The sequence below is a fragment of the Anomaloglossus baeobatrachus genome, chromosome 7 (genome assembly GCF_048569485.1).
Source record: "Anomaloglossus baeobatrachus isolate aAnoBae1 chromosome 7, aAnoBae1.hap1, whole genome shotgun sequence".
Classification (NCBI taxonomy): domain Eukaryota; kingdom Metazoa; phylum Chordata; class Amphibia; order Anura; family Aromobatidae; genus Anomaloglossus; species Anomaloglossus baeobatrachus.
The window spans coordinates 57,664,200-57,686,037 of NC_134359.1; the positions used below are offsets into that span (position 1 = coordinate 57,664,200).

The 21,838-nt window shown below is 48.0% G+C and overlaps 1 protein-coding gene across 1 annotated transcript in view; it reads left to right on the forward strand.

Annotated features, from left to right (window-relative positions):
- Nucleotides 1–614: 614 nt before the first annotated feature.
- CYBRD1 (cytochrome b reductase 1) overlaps nt 615–21,838 on the forward strand; it is a 46,141-nt gene continuing 24,917 nt past the window's right edge. The window contains exon 1 of the mRNA XM_075318863.1: nt 615–862. Coding sequence (XP_075174978.1) covers nt 676–862 — 187 coding nt within the window. The 5' untranslated portion in view covers nt 615–675. The remainder of the gene's footprint in view (nt 863–21,838) is intronic.

Consider the following 21,838-nt stretch of genomic DNA (forward strand, 5'->3'; position numbering starts at 1 on the left):
CTCCACACTGATTGAATGACTCCAGATCTATTTTCTCTTTTATGTGCCCACGCTGCGGATTTACCGCGGATTTTGCCGCGGATTTGCCGCGGATTTACCGCGGATCTTCCGAAAATCTGCAGCAGCGGCACTTCCAAGCCATTTCAATGGCATTTTGGAAATGCTGTGTCCATGCTGCGGATTTTTCCGCGGCGGATTTGCAGCGGATTTTGATCCGGAAAAATCTGCAGCATGTCAATTGTTGCGGATTTTGGTGCGGATTTTGGGTATAGAATGGGGAAAAAAAAAAACCGCATCAAAATCCGCGGCAAATTCGCGGTAATCCGCGTCAAAAATAAGGTGCGGATTTGCCGCGAAAGTCGCGGATTTTCATGCAGAAAAATCCGCAGGTACATTCTACCGTGGACACATAGCCTTATGTTACTTACAAGGTTCCTGCCCCTTTTACTGAATCACATTTGCGCCTTGGGATTACAGCCAGAATAAAGCTGCAAAACAAAATCTGAGATCACTTATTTCACCACAAACTGACTGAGTAAACTCTCCCTGGGAGTGATCCCCTCCTCCATCCTCTCTCCTCCTTCCTTCCCTCCATCATTTCGGGGTGGGTCCTTTCTCTGGCTCATTCTGACCATTCCACAAGTCAGTTCAGTAGCAGAGTACGAGCTGCAGAAGATGGAAGGTTACAAAAGTTTTCTCATTTTCCTTGCTTCATCCCTGGTTTTAGGCTTCACCTTGGTTATTTTTGTGTTGGTTTGGGTGTTACACTACAGTGACGGGCTGGCCTGGGACGGAGGCAGCGCAGAATTCAACTGGCACCCTGTCCTAATCATCACAGGCTTCATCTTCATCGAGGGGATTGGTATGTGTCCTGCAGCGGTTGTTACTAATCTGATATTATATGTTTTTAACACTTTCTATGAGTTTTAGGGCAGGGATCTTGATGTGAAAACTTTAGTGTTACTTTTTCTATTTAAATTGTTGCTTTTGTACATTACGGCTTGGTACAAATTGTCAAAATAGGGTGGAACCTGCAGTTCCCCAAAAAATGATAGTGGCACGTGCTGCTGAATGCTAGAAAATGAAGAAGTCAGTAATTGTAAACCAATAACATTGTGTAAGCACTCACCGCATGCAACATCTGGCAGGAAACCTGCCCTCCAGGGGCCCGGCACTGTCTGGTATCATACAGGAGTGTCTGCTGAAATATTGCATGTGTGTGTGTGTGTGTGTGTGTGTGTGTGTGTTTTACACTAAAATACAATTTTATTTTATTTTTTGCAAAATTATAAATTTAAGTTAGGTTTCACCTTATAACGAATAATGGCCTTATCTTCTTTAAAGGGGTTGTCCGGTAAAGTTACACTACCATTATCACCTATTTTATCCAACTGATGGGACCTCTACCGATTGCCAGAATAAAGCACTTTTATCCTTATGAGACCGGAGAGACAGTACACATGGGTGGACAACTAATTTTACAAAGGGGCCACATGAGATTGCAGCCTTCGACACTGTTGACCACCATCTCCTTCTCTCTATGCTCCATTCTATTGGCCTAAAGGACACTGTTCTTTCCTGGTTCTCTTCCTATCTTTCTGGCCGCTCCATTCAGTGTATCATTTGCTGGCTCCACATCTTCTCCTCTCCCTCTCACTGTTGGGGTCCCTCAAGGTTCAGTCCTTGGCCCTCTTCTTTTCTCCCTCTACACTGCCCCAATTGGACAGACCATCAGCAGATTTGGCTTTCAGTACCATCTTTATGCTGATGACACACAGCTATACACCTCATCCCCTGAGCTCACCCCCGCTGTACTACAGAACACAAGTGACTGCCTGACTGCAGTTTGCAACATCATAACCTATAAGAAGACTCTGGAATCTAAATATTGATATTCAACAAGTAGAAATTTATTATTACAAAATAGTGCTCGTGCAAATTACATAAAATTCATTATACTTTAGGATGACATTTGGGATATTGGGAGGGATGTATAACCGCACTAAAAGGGATAGTGCAAATCCGGTGATAACTATACTTACTGGACCAGTTAGCCTACAATAATGTCCTATGTGTAAATGGACATATATAGATAGGTATTTCTGACAACATAGAAATTACAATACCTAGGGCCTGGGGTATATATAAAGATTTTTCTGATGGCTGCTATTGAATAGGTTACCATAGAATCTATTACATTAAGTGGAAATGCACCTCGTAGCCACAATGATCAAAGGTCAGTCCATACCACCTAGTTAATCATATGATATGTATGGACATAGTTACCCACATACAAATTCCAGATTCCAGAGTCTTCTTATAGGTTGTGATTGAATCATATCAGGAGTCTGTTATAGAAAATAGAGGCCACGTATAGGTAATATGAGTTTGCAACATCATGTCTGCTCTCTATCTGAAACTTAACCTTTCCAAAACTGAACTTCTGCTTTTCCCTCCATCTCCCAACCTTCCTAAACCTGGCATCTCCCTCTCTGTGTGTGGCACAACGATAAGTCCTAGGCCGCAAGCCCGCTGCCTGGGGGTTATACTTGACACTGATCTCTCCTTCACCTCCCACATACAATCTCTTGCCCGCTCCTGCCACTTGCACCTCAAGAACATCTCTAGAATCCGCCCCTTCTCACAATGGAAACGACAAAAACCCTCACCGTGGCCCTGATCCACTCTCGCCTTGACTACTGTAACTCTCTATTAATTGGTCTCCCCCTAACTAGACTCTCCCCTCTACAGTCCATCCTTAATGCAGTAGCCAGGGTCACCTACCTGGCCAACCGCTACTCGGATGCCTCTGCTCTGTGCCAGTCATTGCATCGGCTGCCCATATATCACAGGATCCAATTCAAACTGCTTGTTCTCACACACAAAGCTCTCCACAGTGCGGCACCCCCTACATCTCCACCCTCCTCTCTGTCTATCACCCCACCCGTTCTCTATGCTCTGCAAATTACTTTTGACTAACATCCACACTAATTCGAACCTCCCACTCCCGAATCCAAGACTTCTTCCGAGCTGCACCAAACCTCTGGAACGCTCTACCCCAAGAAGTTAGGATAAATCACAACTTACTCAGCTTCAGACGCTCCCTAAAAACGCATCTTTTTAGGGCGGCCTATCACACTCCCTAGCCAAACTAAATTCACATAGTCCCTCCACAACTTCTCAGAACATTACCCCACGAAAACTTCATGGCACCCAAATGCATCTCAAGGCTCTGGCCAACTGGTCCAGGAAGCCATCATCTATCCCCCATGAGCTGGCTGGATTGTCATTTTAAATAAACACTTGTACCTTGCCCCTCCCCCCATCTAATTGTAGATTATAAGCTCTCACAAGCAGGGTTGCCATTTTTCCTTTTAAATATTGTATCCTCTATAATTGTTACTTGTTTGTATATGTTTATGTATATATGTATATGTTCCTCCTGAATTGTAAAGCGCTGCGGCATATGTTGGCGCTATAGAAATAAAGATTATTATTATTATTAACCTATGATATTCCCACAAGCTCACCCAACAGGATGATGGGCCCCATGCTGTTCCTTGCACGTTGTGATGGTCCCTTGTGCATTATGATGCCCCAAACAGCCCCTCGTGCAGTATGAAGTATGATGGTCCCTTGCGCAGTGTGACGGCCCCACGCAGCCCGTCGCGCAGTGTGACGGCCCCACGCAGCCCGTCGCGCAGTGTGACGGCCCCACGCAGCCCGTCGCGCAGTGTGACGGCCCTAAGCAGCGCCTTATGCTGTAAGATGGACCCTCTCGCAGAATGAAGGCCCCACACAGGCCCCTCTCGCAGGATGATCGCTCCTCACACAGTAGGATGGCCCAACGCGGTCCCTTGCGCATTATGATGGCTTCTTGCGCAGTATGATGACCCCACACAGCCCCTCAAGTACTAACAATTTTAAAAAAATAAAATAAAGCTACAAACCTATACACTTTTCCCTGCTGCTTCAGTCTAAACTGTCTACGGAGGCAGGCACTGTCAAATGCTTAAGCACAATTGTTAAAAAGGGCGCTGAGAGCTCCCTGTTTCATTATTATTGTCACCCAGTATGATGCTCCCATTGTGTCTATACACATAGGATGTCCTCAAAATGGAAGCAGCAAAAATAATTTTGAATGCTTTCATTTCAAATGGAATCAGATGGGAAACGATGATTAATATGGGGTCCGTCTGGTTTCCATTTGCACGCAGGTCTTTTTCTTCCATAGTAAAACAAAACAAAAACTCATACCCAACGGAAGCCAGTCTGACCATGATAAATCAATGAGGCCCATCTGCTTCCGATTGAAACAGAACAAGATCCAAATTCTATATTTTGGTTCCGTTTGTTTTAAATAAACAGACGTGAACACAGCCTTAAAGGGGTATCCTCAAGTTTGGAAGGTATTCGTCACGGGGGGCAGATATCAGGGAAGCATCCGGCCATTCACTAACAAATGTCCTGTTTTTTCCCTAGTATAAGGGCTCCTACATATGGCAGACTCACCTGCACGAAACATGTGCTTCTCCTTACCTCCATGCACTGCCATGACTGGGTCCTGATCAGATTACTTCTAGTGATGAGCGAGTACTAAAAAGCTCGGGTGCTCGAAGCTCGGGCCGAGCCTCCCAAGATACTCGTGTACTCGGCCCGAGCAACGAGCCCAATGTTATCCTATGGGAGACCCGAGTATTTTTGTGAAATGACCTCCCGGCAGCATGGAGAAACCCTAAAAATGGCACAAAAGTCTCAGAAGAGTGCTCAAATGACATGGCAACAGCATGGGGAAGACCCCTTGAAGCATTTATCACTCAAAAGTCACAGCTGTGAACAATTTTGTCCGCGTTTTACGCCATTTTTACGGACTCACCAGAAAACCTTCCAAAATGACCCCAAAATGATTTTTCATGGCAGAAATGTTAAGGGCACATACCCAATAGTGAGATAGAGCTGGTGTATGTTACTTTTTGAGATTAATACATGAAAGATTTTACGTGAAAACATTGTGTGGCACTCCGATGTCCCTGAGAAGAGACGTACATGAAGGCCTCTTGAGTCTAATGTGCCCATTTTGAGGAAGTGAGTCTTTGTAGTATTTTCCTTTGCCAGGGCAGTCCAAAATTGTGAGGTTCACCAATGTCCCTGGATAGAGACGTGCATGATGGCCTGTAAACCTGAAGTGCCCATTGTAAGGAAGTGGGTCTATTTTAGTATAGCCCTTTGCCAGGGCAGCCAAAAATTGGGAGGCTCCACATTGTCCCTGGATAGAGACGTGCATGATGGCCTGTAAACCTGAAGTGCCCATTGTAAGGAAGTGGGTCTATTTCAGTATAGCCCTTTGCCAGGGCAGCCAAAAATTGGGAGGCTCCACATTGTCCCTGGATAGAGACGTGCATGATGGCCTGTAAACCTGAAGTGCCCATTGTAAGGAAGTGGGTCTATTTCAGTATAGCCCTTTGCCAGGGCAGCCAAAAATTGGGAGGCTCCACATTGTCCCTGGATAGAGACGTGCATGATGGCCTGTAAACCTGAAGTGCCCATTGTAAGGAAGTGGGTCTATTTCAGTATAGCCCTTTGCCAGGGCAGCCAAAAATTGGGAGGCTCCACATTGTCCCTGGATAGAGACGTGCATGATGGCCTGTAAACCTGAAGTGCCCATTGTAAGGAAGTGGGTCTATTTCAGTATAGCCCTTTGCCAGGGCAGCCAAAAATTGGGAGGCTCCACATTGTCCCTGGGTAGAGACGTGCATGATGGCCTCAAAACATTAAGTGTCCATTTTAAGGAAGTGGGTCTATTTCAGTATAGCCCTTTGCCAGGGCAGCCAAAAATTGGGAGGCTCCACATTGTCCCTGGATAGAGACGTGCATGATGGCCTGTAAACCTGAAGTGCCCATTGTAAGGAAGTGGGTGTATTTCAGTATAGCCCTTAGGCAGGGCAGCCAAAAATTGGGAGGCTCCACGTTGTCCCTGGGTAGAGACGTGCATGAGGGCCTCAAAACATTGTTCCCATTGCAAAGGAGCGGGTCTCCTGTCGTTGTAATGTCCATTCTGCAAAGAATGGGCGAAAAAATTTACCACTGGGGGTATACCTGAAACAAAGACCTAACTATTGTAACGGTCATCATGATGGCGCATGAGGAGAAGGAGGAGCAGTCCAGCGATTATCCAAAGTCGAGAAGTGTACCCATGGGTGAGTGGAGGTACATGGCAAACTTTAAACTCCGCTCTCATTTGCTGGTGGTGTGGTGAAGTCTGGCCCAATCCAACCCTTGTTCATCTTTATCAGAGTCAGCCTGTCAGCATTTTCAGTTGACAGGCGGGTGCGTTTATCTGTAATGATTCCACCTGCGGCACTAAAAACACGCTCTGACAAAACGCTAGCAGCAGGGCAGGCCAGGACTTCCAAGGCGTAGAGAGCCAATTCATGCCACGTGTCCAGCTTGGATACCCAATAATTGTAAGGCACAGAGGAATGTCGGAGTACAGTTGTTCGATCTGCAAGGTACTCCTTCAGCATCTGGGCAAACTTAGGATTTCTTGTGGCACTACCCCGCACCTCAGGGGCTGTGGTACGTGAGGGGCTGAGAAAACTGTCCCACATCTTAAAGACTGTTCCCCTACCTCTGGCGGATTGGACTTGTGCCTCTCTCGGCTGTACGCCTCGGTTGTCCACTGATTCATGACCTATGCCGCTAGCGTTTTGTGAGGGGAATGCTTTGCCTACTTCCGTGAGTATGGCCTTCCGAAACTGCTGCATTTTGGTTGACCTCTCCTCCACGGGAATAAGAGACAAAAAGTTCTCCTTGTAGCGTGGGTCTAACAGTGTTACCAACCAGTAATGATTGTCGGCCAAGATGTTCTTAACGCGAGGGTCACGAGACAGGCAGCTTACCATAAAGTCAGCCATGTGCGCCAGACTCTTAACAGCCAGGACTTCAGTAGCCTGACCAACAAGATGACTGAACATGCTGTCCTCCTCCTCCTCCTCCTCCTCCTCCTCCTCCTCCTCCTCATCTACCCTGTCCTCTGGCCAGCCACGCTGAATCGAGGATATGACTGGTGTGCATGTCATATCCTCAATTTGGCCGGAGAGTTGCTCCATGTCTTCATCCTCCTCCTCGTCATAGTCCTCCACTGCACGTTGTGATGAGACGAGGCTGGGCTGTGTGTTATCACCCACACCCACTACTGTTTCTTGCTGCAACTCATCGCGCTCCGCCTGCAATGCATCATGTTTGTTTTTCAGCAGGGACCGTTTTAGAAGGCAGAGTAGCGGTATGGTGACGCTAATAATGGCGTCATCACCACTCACCATCTTGGTGGAGTCCTCAAAGTTTTGGAGGATGGTACATAGGTCTGACATCCATCTCCACTCCTCAGGTGTTATGTGTGGAGTTTGACCCATTTCCCGACGGCTTAGGTGATGCAGGTACTCAACAACTGCCCTCTTCTGCTCACATATCCTGACCAACATGTGCAGAGTTGAATTCCAACGCGTGGGGACATCACACACCAGTCTGTGAGCCGGAAGATGCAAACGGCGCTGAAAGCCGGCAAGGCCGGCTGAAGCAGTAGGTGACTTTCGAAAATGTGCAGACAGGCGGCGAACTTTTACCAGCAGATCAGACAGCTCTGGGTATGACTTTATAAACCGCTGAACCACGAGGTTGAGCACATGGGCCACGCATGGAACATGTGTCAGCTGGCCTCGCCTCAAAGCCGCCACCAGGTTCCGGCCATTGTCACAAACGACCTTTCCTGGCTTTAGGTTCAGAGGTGTGAGCCAGTGATCTGCCTGCTGTTTCAGAGCTGTCCACAGCTCTTCTGCATTGTGGGGTTTGTCACCTATGCAGATTAGCTTCAGCACAGCCTGTTGCCGCTTCGCCGAGGCAGTGCTGCAGTGCTTCCAGCTTGTGACTGGTGTGGAGGGCACAGTGGATGAGGATGCGCAGGAGGAGGAGGAGGCTGAAGAGCATGACATTCCGGAGCTGTAGAGTGTGGGTGAAACACTGACTGAGGTAGGGCCTGCAAACCTTGGTGTGGGAAGGACGTGTTCCGTCCCTCGCTCAGACTGGGTCCCAGCTTCCACAATATTAACCCAGTGTGCCGTCAACGAGATGTAGCGGCCTTGCCCACAAGCACTTGTCCACGTGTCTGTGGTTAGGTGGACCTTGGGTGAAACAGCGTTGTTCAGGGCACGTGTGATGTTTTGTGACACGTGGTTATGCAACGCGGGGACGGCACACCGGGAGAAATAGTGGCGGCTGGGGACCGAGTAACGTGGGACAGCTGCCGCCATCAGGTCACGGAATGCTTCTGTCTCCACCAGCCTAAAAGGCAACATTTCCAGCGCAAGCAGTCGCGAAATGTTAGCATTTAGAACTGTGGCATGTGGGGTGTTGGCAGTGTATTTGCGCCTGCGTTCAAAGGTTTGCTGAATGGATAACTGAACGCTGCGCTGGGACAAGGACGTGCTTGATGATGGTGTTCTTTCTGCGTAGGCAACTGCAGGTGCAGGAGTGGAGGAGGCTTGTTCGCAGGCAGCATGGACAGAGGATTGGCTCGCATGCACAACCAGCGAAGACGTAGCAGTGACATCAGCAAGCACTGCTCCTCGACTCTGTTGTACTTCCCACAAAGTCGGGTGCTTGGCTGACATGTGCCTGATCATGCTGGTGGTGGTCAGGCTGCTAGTTTTGGTACCCCTGCTGATGCTGGCACGGCAGGTGTTGCAAATGGCCTTTTTTGAATCATCTGGATCCAACTTAAAAAACTGCCAGACTCGTGAAGACCTAACATTTGTACAGGCACCTTGTGTCGTCGTGTTGTTCCGGGGAACGGTTGCCTGACTTCTGCCTGGGGCCACCACCCTGCTTCTTACTGCCTGTTGTGATGCTACGCCTCCCTCCCCCTGTGCACTGCTGTCCTCGCTCTGCATATCCTCCTGCCAGGTTGGGTCAGTTACTGGATCATCCACCACGTCGTCTTCCTCTTCCGCACCCTGCTCCTCCTCCTGACTTGCTGACAATTGTGTCTCATCATCGTCCACCACTTGTTGAGACACGTTGCCAACTTCGTGAGAACGTGGCTGCTCAAATATTTGGCCATCTGTACAGACGATCTCCTCATGACCCACTTCAATATGAGCTGGCGAGAGGCCAGAATGTGTGAATGGAAACGTGAACAGCTCTTCCGAGTGTCCAAGTGTGGGATCATTAATGTCCGAGGAGGACGTGTACTCAGCCTGGTGGTAGGAAGGAGGATCAGGTTCAGAAATGTGCGGTGCAGTATCACGGCTACTGACACTTGACCGTGTGGAAGACAGAGTGTTTGTGGTGGTGCCAATCTGACTGGAAGCATTATCCGCTATCCAACTAACAACCTGTTGACACTGGTCTTGGTTCAAGAGCGGTGTACTGCTGCGGTCCCCAAGAATTTGGGACAGGACGTGCGAGCGACTAGATGTGGCCCTTTGTTGTGGCGAAATTAGAGCTTGCCCACGACCTCGGCCTCTGCCTGCACCACCATCACGTCCACTTCCTTGTTCCTTGCCAATGCCCTTGCGCATTTTGCAATGCTGTGCACTGCTGACGTGTATATTCACTACTTGTGCGTTATATCAAAGTTTCTGGAAATTGCACACAAGTGCACCTGTACGCTGCCACCGACAGGCACACACGTGCGGTTTTTAAATGCAAGCACGGACGCACTAAGAACCTAACACAGGTTTTAGGAGCAAAAATTAAGAACTCTGACACTATCAGCCACTGCTGACTGACGTGTATTATACACTACACTTGTGCGTTATATAATAGTTTGGTAAACGCACACCAGTGCACCTGTACGCTGCCACCAACAGGCACACACGTGCGGTTTTAAAAACCAAGCACGGACGCAATAATAACCTAACAGGTTTTTTTGGGGAGCGACAATTACAGTACAGACAAGTCAGACACTATCTGGACTGTTTTACACTGTGTACACCAGCCCCAGATATGAAGGCTGGTATACGGTCACCACTACCCTGCCTGCCTGCCTGCCTGTATACTGCTACAATAGTCCTGACAAGGACTCTTTTGGTCACTAGCCTGTATTCAGACCTGGCTATACCCTGCCTGTATATAGCAACAATAGTCCTGAGAAGGACTCTGCTACTGTACGCCGACCTGGCTATACCCTGCCTGCCTGTATACAACTAGAATAGTCCTGAGAAGGACTTTTGGTCACACTGTTTGCAGCCCTGCAACTGAAAAAGCTATAAAGGGCCGCAAAGCTTTCCCTGAATCAGCGACACTCTCCCTACACTCACTGTCAGAATAGCTGTGAGCAGAGCACAGCGCGCCGGCCTATATAAAGGCTCGGTGACGCTGTGCAGGCCGGCCAATCACTGCAATTCCACAACTAACAGGGCTGTGGCATTGCAGTGGTCTGCCAGCCAATCCCTGCATGAGGGCTGGCTCTCAAAAGAGCGCCAACATGCAGAAATGAAGACCACGAGTAAAGCACGAGTATCGCGAGATTACTCGGTCCCCGCCGAGCAGCCCGAGTACAGTGATACTCGTGCGAGTACCGAGTAGTGACAAGCATGCTCGCTCATCACTAATTACTTCCCTTGAAAACATGGAGTCTGATAGAGGAATGCCAACGTTTGTTGTTTTGGGTTTTTTTTTCCCCTGAGGAAATCTAGAAAAGGAAAACTGTGCTCACAAAGGGTGATACCATATGGAGGGAGACAGCAAAAAGAAAAAAATATCCAGCAGCAACGTCTTCATAGGGAAAATATTTTTCTTAAAATTCCATTTTATTGAAAACTAATTAAAAATCATAGTGCAGCAAGTTATAAACACTCGGTTGACGCGTTTCAGAGGTTAGACTTCCTTAATCATAACCATCTCCTATGTATGCATGAAGGATAAACATCTGAAGTATTGGATTCATTTGGAGAAAACATATTTAATGATCTGCAAATATACCGGATCTACAGTAGTGATGATAATAAGGGTTTGGGTTCCTCTTATTCGCAATACCATACTGGCATCTTTGTTCATTTTTTCCGCTTAAAGGGAACCTGTCATCAGAAATTTAGCTTGAAACCTAAAAGATTCCCCCTCTGCCGCTCCTGGGCTGCATTCTAGCAATGTTCCTGTTGTTTATGTGCCCCCTTTCTGACCAAAATAAAGACTTTATAAAGTGGTACCTTTTTGTATTCAAATCTTGATAATGGTACACGGGGGCGGGCTCTCTGGTGGCCGTTAGTCTGCCTCCTGTCGCTTTAGGCCGTCCCCCATCACTCTATTCCATACTTCAGGACGCCGCCCACTGCGCCCGAGGTGCCACGCACGCGAGGACCGCTGGTCACGTGTGTCACAGGCACGAGACTATGGGCGGCGCTGTGATTGCATCGCAAGTGCCCGCCCATCATCTCGTGCCCACCCTTTCCCCTCTGCCTCCAGCGTTCTGCGCAGAACGTTCCAACGTCGGGTCATCTGGCCAGCGCTGGCACAGAACACTGGAGGCAGAGGGAAGAGCATGGCCACGAGATGATGAGCGGGCACGAGATGATGGGCGGGCACTTGCGATGCAATCACAGCGCCGCCCATAACCTCGTGCCTGCTCACACGTCACCAGCAGTCCTCGCGTGCGTGGCACCTCGGGCACAGTGGGCGGCGTCCTGAAGTATGGAATGGAGCGATGGGGGACGGACTAAAGCGACAGGAGGCAGACTAACGGACACCAGAGAGCCCGCCCCCGTGTACCATTATCAAGATTTGAATACAAAAAGGTACCACTTTATAAAGTCTTTATTTTGGTCAGAAAGGGGGCACATAAACAACAGGAACATTGCTAGAATGCAGCCCAGGAGCTGCAGAGGGGGAATCTTTTAGGTTTCAAGCTAAATTTCTGATGACAGGTTCCCTTTAAGGCCTCTTTCACACGTCAGTCAAAGACGCACACGTTTTCACACGTCAGTCAAAGACGCACACGTTTTTCACTGACGTGTTAAAGACTTTTATGGCCCTCCGTGTGCCGTAGCACACGTGTTCTCCATGTGCTATCTGTGATAGCACACGGAGATCAGGCACTTCTATACTCACCTGTCCCCGGCGCTGCTCTCTGTGGTGCTGATGTTTCCGGCTGCAGCTGTCTCTCCTCTGCAGCTACTTCCAGGTCTGCGGTGCAGTGCATATGCATGAGCCTAATTAGCTTGATAAGAAGCAGAAGAGAGCAGCAGCTGAAAACAGCATCGCTGGAGACAGGTGAGTATAAAGGCTGCTTAACACGCAACGACATCGCTAACGAGATATCGCTGGGGTCACGGAGTTCATGACGCACATCCGGCCTCGTTAGCGATGTCGTTGCATGTGACACTTACGAGCGACTGCTAACGATCAAAAATACTCACCAAATCGTTGACACGTCGTTAATTTCCCACATATCGTTGCTCGTTTGGGACGCAGGTTGTTCGTCGCTCCTGAGGCAGCACATATCGCTACGTGTGACACCCCAGAAACGATGAACAACGTTCCTGCGTTCTCCGGCAACGAGGTGGGAGTGACGTTCATGCGGCTGCTCTCCGCCCCTCCGCTTCTATTGGCCGCCTGCCGTGTAATGTCGCTGTGACGCCGCATGAACCGCCCCCTTAGAAAAGAGGTTGCTCGCCGGCCACAGCGACGTCGTTAGGCAGGTAAGTACGTGTGACGCATACCTCCAATATTGTTCGCCACGGGCAGCGATTTGCTTGTGATGAACAAACGACGGGGGCGGGTGCGATCGCTAGCGATGTCGTAGCATGTAAAGCGCCCTTAAAAATAATTTTATTTCAAAGACACGTATTTTTTTCTGGCACATGTCACACAGATCACACCACTGTGTGGTCTGTGTGACATCAGTACTGCCGGAGAATGGACTTGTCTCCGAGCGGAACACACGGACACGCGTGTACGCCACACGGAAATACCGTCAGTGAAAAATCACTGATGTGTGTGCAGACCCATTGATTTTAATAGGTCTGCATATGTACGTGATTCTGGTAGTTATAAAAACAGTAACATATGTAATAGAATCACTGACGTGTAAAAGGGGCCTAACAAAGACACCGGTATGACGTTTGCAAATAATAAGAACCTTATTATCATCACTATTGAAGAACCTTTTTATTTCAGCAGCGCAGCCCATTAAATGTCTTTTATCCAACTGGATTCAATATTTGTTTTCTGGTCAAATTTTGCAGCTCGAGTCATAGCTCGCTGACATGGTCATTCTGATGCAATGCAGTTGCTTGGAATGTTGTTTGGCGGATCTGTGTCCAAACAGTTATGTCATTAGTAACAGACATATACTGCAAGCTTTGGACATGTTTGATTTTGGCTTTAAGAGCAAAACAAATATTTATATAGTAAAAATGTACTTCTTGGGTAGAGCCACACATAGCGTCCATCATGAAGTCCTACCCCAAAATCGACCACTGTTTTCCTGCAATTTATTTATTGAATATTAGGCCCTGTGCCCACGCTGCGTATTTTGACGTGGATTTTGCATGTCCATTGTGAAGCCAGCAAAGTCTATGAGAATTCAGAAGTGCTGTGCCCATGTTGAGTATTTTTCCCTTGCGTATATGGTGCAATTTCTCTCTTTCTGCACCAAATATGCAAGGGAAAAATAAGCAGCGTGGGCACAGCACTTCTGAATTCTCATAGACTTTGCTGACTTCACAATGGACATGCAGATTTCTGAAAATACGCGTCAAAACTACACAGCGTGGGCACTGGGCATTAGTGTCACGCTACGTACAGGGAAGTACCAAGTGAATGGCAAAAGGGAAGGGAAACCCTGTATCTAGAGAAGGGGGAGATGATGATCCTTGACCTAGCCTACTGCTGCCCCCTGGGTTCCCTCACCACCCTAGAAAGGTTCCGCATCTATGCGCCGAGCTGGATACTTGAGCTGATCTTGATTTGGGCCCTAGGTAGGAGTGGATGGGATGAGCACTTAGTCAACCCCACTAGGCACTAAAGGACACACAGGTATAACAAACAAGGAAAACCCACAAAAACGTATCTCTAGTTGTCTCAGCGACAGAAGCTGCAACAACCACCAAGATTCTCCAGATGTATGCAAGCCGCCTGCTTGCACTGAAGATTTGATAAAGATGTATCAAATATCAGCAGCACAGAGTAATAGGAAGTGAAGGTGTATATAGACAAGGAAAGTACTGATGAACAGCATCTGTCAGGCTGAACAACACCCCAGGGTCCCAAAGGAAAAAAGGTGAAATCCAAGCAGGAATGATAGAAGGTCTGGGAGCAGTTTGTGCAGCCAAATGTCATAACCTTCTATAGCCAGACTGTTATGGTCAGGAGACCGCAAAAAGATCTTACAGAAATCCCATTAAAAGGCTGATGATAATGCACAAAGAGTAGTTGGAAACTTAGATGGTTGCAATCCACTGACTACAACAACACAACTAGAAGTAGCGGTGGAGCATTCTTAGATGCCTCATCACCGCCAGAGAACTAGCTAACCTCAAAGATGAAATGAGGAATCCTGACTTGCCTCGGAAGAGCCCCAAAGGAAAGTAAAAAGCCCCCAACATATAACGACAGTGATGTAAGAAAAAAACACACAGATGGTTAATATAATATGAGCAAAGTGAGGCCCTGCTAGTCATATACAAAAGTATAAGATAAATTACTGTTTGCGCAGCCAGCAAAAACCCTGACAAATATCAATACCTAATAATAAAAATATTCCCTTAAAGATCACACTACGTATCTTCCTCCCACTATATCAGGAACTCTTGTGCAAATGCAAAAACACATGAGATACAAAAATACAAATCCTGATCAGATAGGGAGTAACAACTCCCTTTCTTGCTGGGAATAAATCGCCCTCCAAAAATGGTGCAGGAAAAGCACTTAATTAACAGCAACAAACAAAAGATAATATTCTCAAACACAGGTTTAGGAAAAGGCATAAATTAAGAAACTCCTTTCAGTGCAAATTCAGCCCCAACCAAGCCCAGACCAAGAGAGCAAAATACTTATCAGGCATTGCTGCAGACTCAGGATGACATGGGAACAGAACTAATAAAAAGGAAAGAGAAATTGCTGTTGATAGCATTCCTGGAGAATCCAAAAAAGGCTCAAAAGGTAAAACAAAAACCTAAAGAGACAGGCAAAAAGCCCAAAGGCTGGAGGACAAGGATTCAGGACATCTTCCCATGAGGCAAAAACAATTATCACTGGCAAAAGTTAGACCGAGACAGCTTTCCTTTATACCCCCAGGCTGGAATCAATAGGCTACCTGAAACAGCAATCATCTTCTACACCTGTCTGAGTGACAGATACAGAATCAGACTCACTACCAGCATTAGCTACCAGAGGGAGTCCAGAAACACTCCCAGGGACAGTACCATCTCTGATGGTATTCACAACACCAGACACTGCAGGACTGTCTGTCACCCGTGACAATTAAGGGGGGTTTACACGCAACAATATAGTTAATGAATTATCGTCGGGGGTCACGGTGTTTGTGACGCACATCCGGCTTCATTAACGATATCGTAGTGTGTGACACTTATGTGCGACCTTAAATGATCGCAAAAGCAGCCAAAATTGTTTGCCGCAGAGAGGTCGTCCTAAAACGAAAAATTGTTTTCAGTTTATTAACTATGTTGTTCCTAGCTCCTGCGGCAGCACACATTGCTGTGTGTGACCACCGCAGGAACGAGGATCCTCACCTTACCTGCCTCCACCGGCTATGCGGAAGGAAGGAGGTGGGCGGGATGTTACGTCCTCCTCATCTCCGCCCCTCCGCTTCTATTGGACGCCTGCCGTATGACGTCGCTGTGACGCCGCACGAACCGCCCCGTTAGAAAGGAGGCGGTTCGCCGGCCAGAGTGACGTCGCAGAGCAGGTATGTGCGTGTGGCGCTGAGGTAGCGTAAAATGTTCGCTACGGCAGCGATCACACAATATCGCACGTACGACGGGGGCGGGTGCCATCGCGCTCAACATCGCTAGCCAATGCTAGCGATGTCGCAGCGTGTAAACCCCGCTTTAGAGTACTAGACCTTAACGCCACTGAAAATTTTAGTTATTGGGTTTTAATTTATTTCCACCCTTGTTCCAAGGGCCATAACTTTTTATTTCTATCTTTCCAACCACATGGCACGATGACTGCTTGTTTTTATGTCTGTTCGGACACTTGAACCTGTGATTCTCTGATTTCTTCTTCCATACGCTGCAATACAACTGTATTACTGAACACAGTTTTCACAAGAGCATAGTCACTGTAGGCAAAAGGTTTTTCATCAGGCTTCGGGCTGCCATGGCAGCCCAATAGCACACCACAATTGCGTTTCAGAGGAATGTGCCAATTGGCACATGCAATGACACGTCACTTCCATCCCCCATGGACCTCGTGCCATAAATGCTGCTGTTTGAGCTTCACAACAGTATTTAAATGGACTCTTGTCGGCACAGAATGACCGTTCAAACCAATTACAGGAGCTTGTGCATCATGGCGAGCCTAATCTTTAAATGCCCCTTCCTACCTGCTTGTTTTACATCTACCTCCACCTATCTCTGGCTCTATGAAGCCAACGCTATCAATCAAAGAGATGGAGGGAAACAAGCAGGTGGAAAGGAGTAAATGATTGGTCCAGCCATGATGCATTAGCACTGTACTTGGTTTGAACAGTCATTTTGGCATGAAAGGGTTAATTTGATATAGTTGTGAAACACCAAAAGTCGTTTCCAGAGCCAAGATGCCATTGAGCTGGTCACGTGGGAGCTCATTCAACCAAAGAAAAGCCGTCTAATCCCATATGGGTGCAGTCCAGATTTGTGCTGCTGATGTATTTTCACAGATGATTGCCCGGACTAGATATGTTGTAGTAGTTGTTAGAAATATTAGGAATCCACAGTATTAAAGGGATGTCCTGACAAATTACAAAAAGTATAAAAAGGTCATTTTGATGCTTGTGAAATGCAACTGTTTAGGCTATGTTCAGATATTCCATTTGTCCATTTTGTTTTGAGGAACAGATAAATGGAATACATTTCCAAAAATGACTGCATAACTGATGAAAATGGCTTTATGGGGGTTTTCTGGGTTCTGTTATGTGTCATTTTTAAACCAGAACCAAAACCAGCATAATGCAGAACTTTTTCTTCCAGTTTAAAGGGAACCTGTCAGGTTCAATATGCACGCAGGACCATGAGCAGTTCTGGGTGCATATTACTAAGCCCTGCCTAATCGTCCCTGTATACACCACATAGATAAAGAGATCTTTAGAAAAATTATTTCTAAACATCCTTTATGATATGCTAATGAGGCCAGGGACTAGTCCCGAGAGTGATGGTTCCCGCGCTCATTCTGCCTTCTTAGCATGATAGCACACCCACAGGAGTGTGCTAACATGCTATTCAATGCTCATGGCCCAGCGCCTCATCGGCCGTGACGCGCATACCTGTTTGTTGCTGCAGCCTCAGACACCAAGCAGTGCACATGATCAGAAGTCCCTGGCACTTCAGATAATGCGCACTACACCAGTTTGAAGCCGGGACGCATACACCCGGCTTCATAGTGTCCATGACTGGAAATGCGGGACTTCTGATCATGCGCATTAAGCTGAAAACAAGCTCTGACAGCAGAGGTGAGAGCGACCAGACCTCTGATGCTGTGCATACATTAGCATGTATGCATGCCTACAGGGGCGTACTAACATGCTAAGGGGACCGACTAGCCAGGGGAAGTAACACCCTTGGAACTAGTCCCCTCCTTCATTTACATATGATAAAAGATCTTTAAAAATACTTTTTCTAAGGCCTGAAACATACTTCCGTTAAAAACACGCACGTGCCGCGAGACACGTATTTACCCTGCGTGTTGCGTGTGGTAAGTACGTGTCTCAGGTACGTGGGATCCACGTGTGTTGTACGTGTGCTATCCACGATAGCACATGTAGAACCGGTAATTTGCATACTCACATGTTCCGCGCTGCTGTCCGTGGTGCTGATCTTCGGTCTCCAGCCCTGCCGTCTCCCCGCTGCTGCTGCCGGCCACAGTGAATTGAATAAATAATGAGCATAATGAGCGGCGGTCGGCAGCAAGAGGCAGCAGCGGCAGAGACAGGAGGGCTGGAGAAGGTGAGTAAATGTTTTAGGGTTTTTTCACTGACACGTGTGTTTTCTCCACACTACATCCGTGTGTTATGGGTGCGGGCCGTGTGACACCCGTGCTGCCGGAGAAAACGTGGGCGTGTCAGCATGTAGAAAAACGCACACACGTACAAACGCACACGGACCCACGTTCCGTGTGGTTTTACGTGTGTATGCCTGCTACAATATACAATATGGTAGCATTGCTGAACGTGTCTCTGTCGCGGGCGGAGGAGGGGACGCTGCGCTCTCCCACTGCTCGGGTCCGGCTGCCGCTGCTGCTGCGGCCTGCTGCTGCTCGGTGGCTCGAGCGATGGGCCGGATCCCGGGGACTCGAGCGGCGTTCCTCGCCCGTGAGTGAAAGGGGTTTGGTTTTTGGGATAGTTTATTGTCCGTGATGCCACCCACGGTTGTGGTGATTGTATGGACACCACCGCTGCTCTGTATGGGGATCCCGGGAGCGGTGACAGGGAGCAGCAAAGTTGTTAGTTTTCCCCTTTGTGGGTAGGGGGGTGGTTGTCTCGGGGCCCAGTGATGAGGTGGGGGATGCTGGATGGCAGGGCCGGTGCAGGGCTTGGTGGGGCACAGGGACGCGGGGGCAGCTCTGTGCCTTGCGGCACTGTGGTACTCACTCAGCCTGAGACGGTGACACAGTTCTCGGTAAAACACACGGCTGGAAAGACGGTTCCCACGGACGGCTGCTGTTGCTTTTCCCCAGTAGTTGACGGTGACGGTCCCTTTTCCTGCACCTAAGATGATGATGGTAGCGATGGGTTCCCACCGGTAACCCGCTCCCCGGCTTGGATATGTGCCGGAGGAGCCCCTCTTTGCCCGCAGGCGCTGGCCCTGAGAAACTGGTGCCTTGGCGGTGGCGGTGTCTCTCTCTAACGGTTGGACTGTTGCCTTCAATCGGGACTTGGTTGTTGGGAGACCCAGAGGTCCCCTTCACTGACGGATTTGGCAAATTCACGGTGACTCCTAGCCTTGCCGGGATCCGAAAGGCCCCTGCCAATGGTGCTGGCTTCTCTTCGTATACCGCTCCGGTACCGCCGGGCCACCACCCGTCCACGGTCCTTTCGGCAACCTCCAAGCAGCCTCTCCTGCAGACGGTCACCGCCGTCTGCTAACCTTGCTGTTCTCAGTCCGGGGCACACACCCGGACCAACCTCAGGCTTCCTCAACTGTCACCTTTACTGTCACTACTCTCACTTGCTCCTCTACCACTTCCTTCCACTTCACTCCTCAAACTCTATCTGCCAGGTTTTCCCGCCTCCAGGGCTGTGAACTCCTCGGTGGGCGGAGCCAACCGCCTGGCCCACCCCCTGGTGTGAACATCAGCCCCTGGAGGAAGGCAACAAGGATTTTTGTGTAGCTTTGGTGTACCTATCCGGGGTGTAGGGTGTGGTGGTGTCATGACCTGTGACCCCTGGCTTGCCCAGGGCGTCACATCTCCGTGCCGCCGGTACGTGCAAAAAATGGCAAACACGTACCGGCGGCACGGATGTGTGTCGGAGGCCTAAGGCCGGGTCCACACAGGGATCTACTGCGATCCCCGCATGACACTCGGCTCACGCTGGCAGCACAGCAGGAGTGGAGTGTCATGCGAGTGTCACTGCGACTGAGGTCCGATTATGTGATCGGACCTCAGCTGCGGGGGCGGCCCAGCACTGAGGGAGGAGCAGGCCGGCTCTGCGGACGGGAGGGAGGGCTTTATCTCCCTCTCTCGTCCTTTGCTGGCTATTGCCATTCTCGCCCTGCACTCGCGGTACACCGGTGTACTGCGAGTGAAGTGCGATTTTTCTCTAGTCCCATAGACTTGAATGGGTGTGAGAGAAAACTGGATCGCATTACACCCGCAGCATGCTGCGATTGTTTTCTTGGTCCGATTAGGGCTGAGAAAGTAATCGGTCATGGGTCCTGACACATAGGCTAATATTAGTCCGAGAGAAATGCGATGTTGTTGTTTTTTTCTTAATCGCATCCCATTCGCTCCGTTTTTCACGCCGTGTGTCTTAGGCCTCAAGATCTCTTTATCTATGCCACTAGATACAGGGACAGTTAGGTGGGATTAGCAGTATGCACCCAGAACTGCTCGTGGTCCTGGGTGCATATTGCACATGACAGGTTCCCTTTAAAAATGGACACATAACAGAACCCAGAGATACCCCACAATAATCAATAGGGGCTCTTGCTTCTGTTTCCATCAGTTATGTCTATTTTGGACATTCCGTTTGTCTGTTCCTTAAAGCTGAACAGACAAACAGAATGTCTGAACAGAAGTGTGAACATGGCTTTAAAAGGGTTTTCAGACTTAAAACAGATTTTTCCATGTAAATTTAATTTGCTGTGAATTGAAAGTACTCCATAGTAGAACTTTATTTGTCCTGAAATCCTTATATGATCCTATTCTCTCTTCTCTGCTGTGTTGTGCTGTCACACACTGCTTAGGCTGGGTTGCTGTTTTTTGTGGAATCTCAAGTAAAATTGCAACATTTTTACAGACTGTTTTAAAAATCATAGCAAAATATTGTCGCATTTAGAGTGACGAGCAAAAGGGTAACAATGTTTTGAACTTTTGACTTTCAGGCTCCATATGTTACCATCCACTACAGCTATGAGTGTGAGACTACCTTCATTTTATAGACAACCATCTTGGCTATCTCATACATTACTTATGCAGACTCTTATCATATCATGTATGAGATAGCCAAGATGATTGTCTATAAAATGAAGGTAGTCTCACACTCATAGCTGTAGTGGATGGTAACATATGATGCCTGAATGTCAAAAGATCAAAATATTGTTATACTTTTGCTTGTCACTGTATGTCTTTCTCTCCATATCGCTAAGTTATGACCTCACTATCCAGACTCACTAGGAATTGGCGCTACATTGCCTGCATTAGCTTTTATACAGGCTATTATAGTTCATACTGATGGTTGTTATATATCATGTGATGTGAAAGCTGCAAGGCATTAAGGAGAAGACTTCCTGAGATCCCACCTGAGGTCATGGGAGTCTTCTTTGACTTATGCTATCTTCTGACTTGTTTAAAATGCCAGCAGCTATTTTTGGCGATCCACTTGAAGTGATTAGCAAGTTGCTCATTTTTGCAGGGTCCAGCAAGTTCTCAAAAACTCAACACAAATTAAAATCAAATTGATTTACTCATCTCTTACTTTAACTTTAACTGCTCTTTGCCTTTGTGAATCGGACTCACACGCCAGCAATCTTCTGAGTCTTGTTTTTTTTCTTCTTACCAGCAGCTATAATGTAGCTACTGCAGCCAATCAGTGGCTTCAGCATTCAGGTACCTTACTACCAGCATCAATGCTGCTGTTAGTGAACAATGATGCCAATAGTATTTTCACCTGAGTGCTGCAGCCACTGATCGGCTGCAGTGGTCACATACTGACGGCTTGTATACTAAAACCTGAAGGTCCACATAAGCACCTTGTGAAAATGGTGATGAATTTCAAGGAAACCGGTCACCAGATTTTGGCCTTCTAATCTAAAACTAGTACCTTAAGTAGCGCCTGTGCTGCATTCTATTCTATTCTAAGGTGCACGTTACCCCCTGACCCCCCCCCCCTGTAGACCCCACAAATACCTTTATAAAATCTCCCTCCATATATGTCAGGTAAAATGGGTGTACTAATCTGTCCCTC